The 12,146-nt window shown below is 42.7% G+C and overlaps 1 protein-coding gene across 1 annotated transcript in view; it reads left to right on the forward strand.

Moving 5' to 3' along the window:
- NOTCH2 (notch receptor 2) overlaps positions 1-12,146 on the forward strand; it is a 131,068-nt gene that overhangs the window by 91,291 nt on the left and 27,631 nt on the right. Inside the window, exons 15-18 of the mRNA XM_077823724.1 lie at positions 1,873-1,992; positions 2,109-2,261; positions 6,038-6,266; positions 11,489-11,690. Coding sequence (XP_077679850.1) covers positions 1,873-1,992; positions 2,109-2,261; positions 6,038-6,266; positions 11,489-11,690 — 704 coding nt within the window. The remainder of the gene's footprint in view (positions 1-1,872; positions 1,993-2,108; positions 2,262-6,037; positions 6,267-11,488; positions 11,691-12,146) is intronic.

The following is a 12,146-nucleotide window of genomic DNA, read 5'->3' on the forward strand; positions in this document are numbered from 1 at the left end:
TCGAAAAATAGTGTTTGTAAGTCTATTACAAAGAGCAGGGAGTTTCTCCGTAATTATGGTTCAGACTTGTTCTCTATTAGAGCACCAATTTTGGCACTCCCTCTAAATTAAAAGCCCTTTCCACTGCAGACATTAGAGGTCTGACCTATGGCCTCCTCAGGCATTTTTCCCACATTGGAGGTGGTTGACACAATTAACTCTTGAGCAATGAGACTCATAAGAATTTTCACCACATTAACACCTATTAACTATTTCCACATCTCTTGTCTTAAAAGTGGCTAATTAACTTAATTGAATAGGTCTTGACAAGGTTTAACGCACTGGACTGGTTTTTTAACCAGAGTATGTGACTGGTGAATTAGGAACATAAAAATGGCGTGTCCGACAGTTGACTTTGAAGGTAACCAAAGCCCAAATAATTTAGGACTATGTCAAAAACACTTGAACCACAAGGAAATGCATAGAAATTTAATGCAGACTACAGAGCACATGTTCTATGTACAGAGCACTCAGTAAGCAGATGGTCTCATTCTGTACCCGATGAAGTTTTATAGTGGTTTTCAGGAGTAGCCCAGTGTGGAGAACATTGCAAAATACAGTCTTCCTGTGACAAAGGCAAAGATACTTGTGGAGATGGTGATATCTGGAAAAGTCATAATGTTCTTGCTGAGGCAAATGAAAGCACTCCTGACCATTTAGAGTGACCAGACGTCCCGATAATATTGGGACCGCCCTGCTATTAGGGGCTTTGTCTTATATAGGCAACTATATCACCCAGCCCCTGAAAAACAAAAGTGTCCCGATTTTTTACACTTGCTGTCTGATCACCCTGTGACCACTGGTGCTGTCAAAGGGCAGCTGTAGATCCAACCAGAGTCAGAAGCAGCCTCAGCATAGCGGGCTGGACTAGCTGACCTTTTGGAGTCCCTTCCAGCCCCACATTTCTCTGAATATGGTGTGCAGACTCAATCAATCACAGGAGCTTGCATTCTGAGCACCAGATATTTTTACCATTCCGCAGCAGTGGCATTTGCCACAGAAACGCATCCCTTGCTATGTTTCAGAGTAGCAGCCATGTTAGTCTGTATTCGCAAAAAGAAAGGGAGTACATGTGGCACCTTAGAGACTAACAAATTTATTTGAGCATAAGCTTTCGTGAGCTACAGCTCACTTCATCGGACGCATTGCTATGAAAGCTAAACTTTCACTTAAACGTTCAGTGTGTTGCACACAAAAGTGAACAGCTTTTAAGAGTCTGCATGTGACTTGGCTTGGTTAGTTTCTTCTGACAATCATGTCACATACACAGACCTGGCCAAACATCAAAAGGGTGAGAAAAGAGGAAAATGAAAATGTCAGAACTGAAAAGTGTAGCAGGAACGTAATGCTAGCAGAGGAGGAAGTAAAAGGATGGGAAGTAAGGGAATAATAACAGGAGAGCAAAATACTAAAACTTTCCCTAACCCCCAGCATCATGAGTATGGGGTCTGTCTGAGTGAAACAGACAGACTCTACCTCTCTCTTTTAAATGCTGCCATCTCTCCACTACTAAGCTGCTCACAGCCTGTCTAGGTCACCCAGAGGTTCCTCTCTAAACCTGCTATCTGCTCCAGACCCATCGCCCTGGGTGACTGACTGCTGTAGCCTCCTGTCCTCTCTCCTTCCCCCAAAATACCTCAGACTATTTGGGTCACAGTGATTTAACCACCTCTTGTAGCCAACACCAGGTAGAACAGCAGTGATCTTCCCCTCCTCCAGCATGGATTACAGTCCACTTCCCTCTGGATAATCCTTTGGATTATAATCTCTTCATTTTTCCTTCTTAGGTATAATAAGCCCTTAACAATTTTCCCCTCTGGTTTCCTCTTGTAGGAGTGAACTGCCAGCTTGTGCTGTCTCCCTGCTCTCCTGATCCATGTGAGAACTCTGGAATCTGCCAAGAATCTCCTGACTCAGAGGGCTACACCTGCCAGTGTGTTGCTGGCTGGGAAGGTAATGGGATGGGGAGGGACACTGTTCCATTCTGAGTTTAAGCAGCAGCATGACTGCAGTTGCATCACTGGAATCTTAACCTCCAAGGTCTTGTTCTAAAACCTTTCTTGTTTCAGGTCAGAGATGTACAGTGGATATAGATGAGTGTGTGTCAAAGCCTTGCAAGAATCATGCTGTGTGCCATAACACTCAAGGCAGTTACTTGTGTGAATGCCGCCCAGGCTTCACTGGAGGAGACTGTGATAGCAACATTAATGACTGCCTTTCAAGTGAGTGCAAAATGGCTAGTTCTCTGAAACAGGCAATTTCCTATTTGCCCTAGAAACAACTTTGCTGTGGTACTGATGACTGCTATTGGTAGATGCACTTAACAGTTTCTGTTGTTATCCTTTATTTCAAACATGTTCAACTTTGTGAAACTTCCATTTTTGGAGCTGAAATGCCCTTTGCTTGCTCTCTGATGGAAGCTGGCTGTAGTATTTAAAACAGTAGGAATTATGCTCAAGTTTTGAATTTAAAAGTGTAAAAATGTTCTACACACATTCATGAGGGACACCATCAAATTGAGATTCACATCTGTCTGAAAATGTTGTGCCTACTGAAGTGAAAGTAACGTCTTAGATAGCCAGAAGTAAAGAAACTAACTATACCGTCAGATTTTTCTCTTCCTGAACCCATCCTTTATAAACGACAGAGGAACAGAAAAACACTTAATGTTTTTCGGGAAGATTTGTGTTTAAAAGTTCACGTTTTACAGCTTTACAGAGCTGTATCATAAACTGAATTTTCTTAAATTAGTGAATTATTTTAAAAATTGACAATGTCCTTTTAAGAAAGTTTCATTTTTTGCAGAAATAACTCAGACAACTAGCAAAGAGCTAAGCTTTCGGGGAAATGATTTAAATGTATGAAGTTTCCAGATAGAGTTCTAAGCATGTATGGTAGTAATATTCACCCAAGGGAGATTAGTGATTCTCCAGATCCATCTCTTAAATGCTGTTGCAGAGACAGATTTAGCATCTCTGGTTCAGCCTCTTCTTTTGAATGCCTTCTTCTGAACAAAGAGATAGAAAAGAGTCAGTATTAATAAAATGTTATTTTGATTTGGTGTACCGATCTTGTAGACTTGTCTACTGGAATGATGGCTTTAGATAGTTAGCTCTGTCCCTGTCCTGGACGCCAATGTAAAATGACACTTGTATATGCTACATTTAAAAATGTATTTGTCTTGCCTGTTTTGATAGTTATAAAATTTCTCTCAATTCTTAAGTATTCTTCCCTGTCTCATGGTAAAGTCAGGAGATTTGTCTAACACGTATCCCTATTCATTAAAACACACCCAGCAAGAAATTAAGAGACTTTGCAAACTTCTCCAAATGAAGTGGGCTATGGTAGTAATGAAAACTTTCCTCCTGTGGGGCCAATAGTGTTTTTAACCCCAGAACCAAATAACCTATCCAATAGTGGAGCCAAAGTGATGAGCTGAGTCCCCTGAACTTGTTTGTAGATATGCTGAGCAGACAACTGAAATGTCTAGCTTTCAGCTGCAGTCATAAAAGGCTGGCTGCCATAGGCACAGTCCTTTATAGCTGCTAAGGGTCTGGCTTTTATGTCCTTGTCTCTGCAATAGTCCGATGAGCTTTAAATGGGTGCAGGTGCTCCCTCTTACACTGCAGACTTTAAAGATATGAAGATAATTCTCAAATGGTGAATCCTTGGATGCATATTGTGTAATCTTTAATTCCATAATTAAAGCCTCTGTCTTGATGCACCTGCACAAGAAGACAGAATACAAATTGTACTGATGTTTAGTATTTCTTCACTAGAGTTTCTAACTGTGCAGCCTTAATTTTGCTTTTCATTTTTGAAATGGGTATTGTGGCAGCATAGATCAATTCCCTGTTGTGCTAGGTGCTCTCCAAATGTAACAAAGAAGTTCCTTGCCCCAAAGATCTTACAGCCTAAATATAAGGCAACAGGTGGATGCAGGTAGGGGAGCACAAGAAAACAGTGAGCATGACAGGCTGTGATCTCAGCACAACAGCTGTCTAGCCGTTACATTTTTTCTTAGGAATAATGCCAAGGAGGGACTTGAAGGATGATGAGGTAGCTTTGCAGGTGGCTATGGGAAGCTCCGGCCATATGTCAGGGGCTGCATGGAAGGAAGAACGAAGGTGCTTGATTGAAATTGTAAGAAGTGTTGGGAAGGCTGGCATCTTTGGCAGAGTGGAGGTGGGAGCTGACATCTCAATGGCATGAGAGATGAAAGGTTGGCTAGGGTTAGGCCTTGAAAGTGATGATCAGCAGTTTGCTTGCAATGGAAAAGGTTGAGCCAGTGGGAGGGAGACAAATAGAGGGATGAAAAGGTCAGAGCAACTGATTTAGGAAAATGGTCTTTGCAGCAGCAGCACTGTGAATGGACAGAAGGGGGGGATTGTCCAGGCTGGATAAGAGAAGGTTGTAGGGAATGAGTACCTGGACAAGACTTTTAGCTATTCTGATGGATAGGAAAGGGTTGAGTTGAAGAACACACCTAGGTTATGGATCTGAGTGACAGGGAGGTGTGTGGGTCTTTCAGTGCCCCTATGGGGAGCACCCTGCCTCAGTGCTGCTTCTGAGGGCAGCCTTACCGCACTAGACAGCAGCATGGGTTATGCTGGATCAAATCTCAGCACAGATGTATTCAGAATCACAGTGTCTGAGGAAGGGGTTTTGTTGTCTAGAAGCCTGGACAGAGCGCTATCGGGACAGAGAAGCTACCTTTGGCTGTGTTGTCTGTTTATAGAAGTTTGGGTTGTGAGGGGGTAGGGTTGAGATTTAGTGCTCATGAAGGGAATAGGACCAGAGCTTGGGCATTGATTTTGTTTTGGGTGAATGAGAACCTTGTAAAATAAACCTAAATTCCCAGAAGTATTTTCTTGATCAGAGCCTCGTGTAAAGTTTCGCCCTTTATGGGATAATCCTATAGAATTAATGATCTGGAGGATGGCGTGGATTGCACCCTCAGCAAGTTCGCAGATGACACTAAACTGGGAGGAGTGGTAGATATGCTGGAGGGTAGGGATAGGATACAGAGGGACCTAGAAAAATTAGAGGATTGGGCCAAAAGAAATCTGATGAGGTTTAACAAGGACAAGTGCAGAGTCCTGCACTTAGGATGGAAGAATCCCATGCACCGCTACAGACTAGGGACTGAGTGGCTAGGCAACAGTTCTGCAGAAAAGGACGTAGGGGTTACAGTGGACGAGAAGCTGGATATGAGTCAACAGTGTGCCCTTGTGACCAAGAAGGCTAACAGCATTTTGGGCTGTATAAGTAGGAGCATTGCCAGCAGATTGAGGGACGTGATCATTCCCTTCTATTCGGCATTGGTGAGGCCTAATCTGGAGTACTGTGTCCAGACACAAGAGGGATGTGGAAAAATTGGAAGGAGTCCAGCAGAGGGAAACAAAAATGATTAGGGGGCTGGAGCACATGACTTATGAGGAGAGGCTGAGGGAACTGGGATTGTTTAGTCTGCAGAAGAGAAGAACGAGGGGGGATTTGATAGCTGCTTTCAACTACCTGAAAGGGGGTTCCAAAGAGGATGGATCTAGACTGTTCTCAGTGGTACCAGATAACAGAACAAGGAGTAATGGTCTCAAGTTGCAGTGGGGGAGGTCTAGGTTGGATATCAGGAAAAACTTTTTCACTAGGAGGGTGGTGAAGCACTGGAATGGGCTACCTAGGGAGGTGGTGGATTTTCCTTCCTTAAAGGTTTTTAAACTCAGGCTTGACAAAGCCCTGGCTGGGACGATTTAGTTGGGGATTTTTCCTGCTTTGAGCAGGGAGTTGGACTAGATGACCTCCTGAGGTCCCTCCCAACCCTGAGATTCTACGATTCTATGAATTCAAATTATGTCCCTGATATAGATTGTGTCAAAAAAGTGTGTAAAAAGGCACTTGTTTTTGAAATTTTGTAGCCCTTTTGCATAAGTGCAGCTGAACCTGGCCCTGCCACGGTATTTATATATCCATTGTAATACATAGTGTGTTGTTATTGCAGATCCCTGCCAGAATGGAGCTTCGTGTGTGGATGGGGTGAACTCTTTCTTATGCACCTGTCTGCCTGGGTTTCAGGGGGATAAGTGTCAGACAGACATAAATGAATGTCTGAGTGAACCATGCAAGAATGGAGGCACCTGCACGGACTACGTCAACAGCTACACCTGCAAGTGTCAGGCAGGGTTTGAGGGGACCCACTGTGAGAACAACATTGATGAGTGTACCGAGAGGTAAGTATATGTTTAAATATGGAGGGAGGGAGAGAATAGAGACAGAATGCTGTCCAGTGGCTTAAGGCAGTCGTGTTCAGGAACAACCCTGGGGACTGCTGTTTTCCTGCGTGGTGGTGCTGGGACAAGCTTGAGCCTCAAAGACCACGGATGCTTGCCTAGCTTGTGCTTGCAAGAAGGCTATGCTCTCCAAAGGTACCAGCTCATATAGAACTACACGTCTGGGTCTGTGCTTATTGTGCAAGTCCAGGTGGCAAATCCCATAGTTCAGAAGTTTTGGCCCACTGTTACCAGTTACCAGTAGGCTGTGCGCCTCGTGCATGTGGGTATGAATATTGCTCCCTTCCATTTTGTGATCAGTTCCTGCTTGATTCCGCTCAGCAAAGGAGCTTTGGTTGGTGACCCGGTTCCACAGGGAGACACACTTCCAGTGCTGTTGCATTTAGTTAATCTTGTCTCTCTTGTACTCAGCTGAGAAGCATGCATCCTAGTATATTAAGGGAATTGGCTAAAACTTATTGAACCATCCACTTCATATTTTTGAAATACAATGGGCTACTGGGAAGGTACCAGCAGTCTGGAAAGCAAATGAGTTTACATTTACAATGGAGGTTTATGCATAAGATTGCCACATGTGACTGGGTTTTTTTTGGTTAGGATTGCTTTATTGATAGAATTACTAAATTAGTGGATAAAAGGAATGTCATAGATGTAAAATAAAGTATTTGCCACTGTCTCAGTGTAATCTGAAAAATTTATTCATATTGTCTTGGATAGGATCACTGTTCTATGGATTGAAAAGTTAAGACTAAACAAATGAGATTGATTAACCCTGTACCAAGCTGTGGGGCGGGGAGGGTTACTGGTGGGATAATACAGGCATGTTTGTGAGGAGGGAGTTTGTGAGTTGTGATTGTGAAGAGGGAGTTTACCACTATTGAAATGTGCAGATGGAGCTAAAAAGGAGTTGCCGATACTGAGGAAGACAGGGAAAATACAGACTGAACTAGAGAACTCAAGGTTACGGACTGAAAACAGTGGAAGCTAATTAAAAAATAGAGGCACTATTAAGAGCTTATGAAGAGGCAACTAGGAGGCTTGGGACATAACTCCTCAAATGTTGTATCTGGAAGGGTGTAAGCATCAAGGAGAGGAACTGAGTAGAACTAACTTGGAGTAATGGGACCAAAATTAAGAGAACTTAAACTGGGGGAAAATCTTCCTGAAAGATGTATTAGTCAGCAGCTCCCAAACTTTATTGGTTCATATACATGTGACATTCTCCTCTGGTGTTATCTGGACCAGTGATCTGCTAGGTCACTCCAATCCTTGACTCTGGGAGCCAGCCTTACCCTGCTCTGCTGTGAGAACCCCCCACTCCTGGGCTGTTCACACACAGCCTCTGGCATGTAAGCTGCTCCTTGGATTGTGCAACCGAATGACACTAGCCAATATCTCTGGCCTCAGACACAACCCTAGGAACCTCCGTCTTGCAGTATCCAGTTATGCTCACTGGACACTGCAAGCTTATATGAGTTCATCAATTTAACAAATAAATTGACATATACCAGGCTTCTTATCCCAAGAGGAGTCTCCGACATGCTTCAAACCAAATGCACTGCTTTAGGTAGAATAAACAAACAAATGTATTAACTATGAAAGATAAATTTTAAGTGATTATAAGTCAAAGCATAACAAGTTGGATTTGGGCAAATGAAATAAAAGCAAAATGCATTCTAAGCTGATCGTAACACTTTCAGTGCCCTTACAAACTTAGGTGCTTCTCACTACAGGCTGGCTGGTTGCCCTTCAGCCAGGCTCTCCCCTTTGATCAGCGCTTCAGTCACTTAGTATAGTGTCTGTAGATGTAGGTGGAAGAAAGAGAGAGCATGGCAAATGTCTCACCCTTTTATCATGTTCTTTCTTCCCTCTTGGCTTTGTCCCCACCCCCCTTCAGAGTCAGGTGAGCATTACCTCATTGCAGTCCCAAACTGGCTAAAGGAAGGGGGGTGACCCACTCGAGAGTCCAACAGATTCTTCTGTTGCTGCCTAGGCCAGGGTCCTTTGTTCCTGTGAGGCTGGACTGGGTTTGTCCCATACCTGCCCTGATGAGGTGTGAACTGCCTCTCTGCTCTTGGAGAGTTTTTGCCTGGGCTTATTTTAAGCCATAAGGATACATTTTCAGCCTCATAACTACGTACATGAAATTATAACCTATAAACTTACTATAACATTACGGTAACAGCAATGCTCAGTGCATCATGAAACTTCTGAAGACAGCCAACATGACAAACTTTGCATTGGATACCACACAATCATTTTACAAGGATGAACATGGGGGTGCTGGGTGTTCCCCCGAGGTACAGAGCGTCACAATGCCATCTTTTTTAAAAACAAACAAACTTACGTTTGAAGTACCACATGCAGATTTTTCCATTTTGTGGACATTTATTTTAGCTCTTCATAAGTGTGACTTTAGTATTTCCAGACTGTGTAGTAAAATAAATGTCTAGGGAAGCCTAAAATGTTCTATTATGACATCATTTTCAAGCCCTTCAGGTTGTTAGACAGCGAATCAAAAAGAAACACAATGAAGCAGCCATTATTATTACAATCCGCCATGATTATTATTATTATTTCTCTTTTGTGTTACTGAAATTGCAAGAAACAATCAACACATATTTGTCATATTGATATATTTTGGTGTGCTACTGAACTACATCAATGACTTGATTTTTTAACTGTATAATTTAAGTTGGAAGTTTATATGGATTATTGTTGGATATGGGCCAAAATTCATTTTGCTTCCCTTTTACAAAATTTAAATCAAGAAAAATTACAAAACATGTTGAGTAGTTCTCAGAGAAGACAAAAAAGTAAAGGGTGTGCTTGCCTCACGGAACATAGCTGCTTTGTCAGGGGAGAATTGTGAGCTTCAGCCGAAGTTCTGGTGCTACACTGAGGTTCATCCTATACTTGGTGTTAATAGTGATAAAGGTAGAAAAAAGTCTCACATAGATACATAGTGCTGAAGGGCATAACAAAATTTCAAAGCTCTGCCAGAGCAAAGTGCCTCTCTCCGGGCTTGTCTACACTACGCAGCTTTTAGCGACAAAGTCACTAAAAGTCAGCATGTGTGAATGCTCTTCAGGAGTATTTTGTCGGCACTTTTGCCGACAAAATACTTCCAGCGCTCCTGCCGACAAAGCCACGTTCACACTGCCACTTGCGTCGGCAAAACTTTTGTCTTTCGCGGAGGGCTTTTTTAAGTACCCGTGAAAGACAAAAGTTTTGGCAACAACTGTGCAGTGTAGACATACCCTCTTTCTCAACCAAAAGTCACAGAGCTGCACTTTGTTGAATTTGAGTTTGAATGCACCATTACATGACAATCACCTCTTCCTTTCCCTTTGCTGAGAAGCCACCTGACAGGGTATTGTCTTGTATTGAAAATGGGTCCCAGATCCATTTCTCACTTGTTACACTGGTGGGAGAGTTTTCATTAAACTAGGTGACCAAATTCAGGCATTTGTCTCTGATCTCAGGAGAGAGGTCAGGATGAATTTTGTGGAGAAGTTTTTGATGATCGCTTCCCAATTCTTTTCTCCTAACTGAAAATAAGCATGAGTTCAACACTCAGGTTTTAATAAAACCTTTAAAGCCTGATCCAGAATCACTATCAGATTGACAGGCAGTTTTAGCAAGTAGTGCCTCACAATGAATACAGCAGCAAGTGAACTTAGCATTAGGTGCCAGTTGAATTTTTGCCAAAGCACCGTGACCAAATTTCCCAGTCAGGGCGTAAGGTCTGTCAGAGCACACAAATGCAATTTTGCCACTCTACACCATTTGCTATGATAAACTCATTCAGTTTGTTAAATTTCTTCTACCATTCAACATCTTGATAGAGATTCAAAAAACAAGAATTCTTTAATTCTTTAATTTAATTCTTTAATTCTTTTCTGATTCAAACGTGATTCAATCAAAAAAAATTGGAGGCATTGGAGGGAATTTAGAGAAAAGCAGCAAAACTAGTAATAGGGTAGATAGGCAAAAGGCATTGATTTGAGGAAAGTTTAAAGGAATTACATATGTAAAACTTGGCTAGGTGCAATAAAAGTGACTCTGTCTACAAAACACAACCGAAAGCTGTGTACACCTGGGAAGCAGAGGTATTACTGAGGAGTAATAGAATCAAATATAGATGAGGAAAATTTAGGCTAATAAGAGATTTAACCTTCTTGAATAGTCTTTCTAGACAAGCAATGGAATCCTTATTGCTTGGGTTATTTAAAACTTCAGAGGCCAGGGCTTTGTTCTGCAAATGTAAAGCAGGGGTCACTCCTGTGTGTTCTGGGGTCCATAGCCAGATATTGCAGACTCAGGGAGCAAAATATGATTTGGTGTCCTCGCTCCCCAAAGCGCACATGGTGCTCTCTGGTCTGAGAAACCTGCCTCACAAACTTGTCTTTGATCAACAAAATAGACTGAGCTTCAGTCTAAAAGGTGACTTGGTACTTATACACTGTGATCTACATGGAGAGGAGAATTCGAACAAAGGGCGAACAAGAGCCAGTTGCTTGGAAGCAGAAGCTAGATAAATTCAAACTGGAAATAAGATGCACCGTTTAAAGTGAGGGTAATTAACCAGGAACAATTTATCCAGGGATATAGTGGATTCTCCATAACTTTGTCTTTAAATTGAGATTGGGTGTCTCTCCAGAGAAATGCTTCTAGCTCAGCCAGAAGTCATGGGCTTGATGCAGGAATCACTTGGTCAAAGTTGCAGAGAGTAAGGCCAGAAGAGACCAACCATTATAATCATCTAGTCTGACCTGCTGTGTAACACAGGCCATAGAATTTCACCAACTCTAACCCCACCACCATGAGAACTCTCCTCTGCCTAAATAGCACTCGTTCCTCTGTATTTTGGTCACATGGTTACACATTGGTATGGAATGCTTCTGCCCACACTGAACCCTAGCCTCTGGAGAACTAGGCTAGTGGCTCTAGCACAGCACAAAATTCACAGTATGGCAAACAGTGGAGTGGACTGACAAAGCCATAGTAAGTATGCTGTAGGCCCGCCAAGGGACAGAGCAGATGATCCAATCCAGCTCTTTATCTCTCTATTGTCTGTATCCTATACAAAATCTTTGGCTGTCGGTTAACATGCATTTTGTTGTAGCTGAGTTTTGTTTTCATGCTTATTTGTTTTTCAGTTCTTGTTTCAATGGAGCCACTTGTGTGGATGGGATCAACTCCTTTTCCTGCCAGTGCCCGGTGGGGTTCACTGGGGCCTTCTGCCTGATGGAAATTAATGAATGTGATTCCCATCCTTGTTTGAACAAAGGGACTTGTGTGGATAGCCTGGGGACCTACCAATGCATCTGTCCCTTGGGTTACACTGGGAAAGACTGCCAAGTAAGTGGCATTGAGTTCAGACTGTTACAGCAATTATTTTGTCTGGTCCGTTTTCACTTAACATTTTCATTTGAACTGTTACACAGCAGAAAAAGTGTACAGCTGGTGTAGACACAGCTCACTGTGTCTAGTACTTTTTGGGTAACAAAGCCCACAATTAGCTGTAGTAACTTTCCTGGTAACTATGCCCTAGTCTACACTGCAAACTTATATTGGTATAACTATGTCACTCAGGAGCATGGATTTTCCACACCCCTGCGTGAGGTATACCCACCTAACGCCTGGTGTAGACAGTGCTGTGTCAACGGGAGGGCTTCTCACGTCGACACAGCTACTGCCTCTCGGGGAGGTGGATTACCTACGCTCTTCATTCGCCATAGGTAGCATTTTCATGGGCATTTGCGCCGCTGCAGCACTGTAAGTGTAGACAAGCCCTATGATAGATGCAGTTGTGAG

The sequence above is a fragment of the Eretmochelys imbricata genome, chromosome 8 (genome assembly GCF_965152235.1).
Source record: "Eretmochelys imbricata isolate rEreImb1 chromosome 8, rEreImb1.hap1, whole genome shotgun sequence".
In the NCBI taxonomy this organism is placed as follows: Eukaryota; Metazoa; Chordata; order Testudines; family Cheloniidae; genus Eretmochelys; species Eretmochelys imbricata.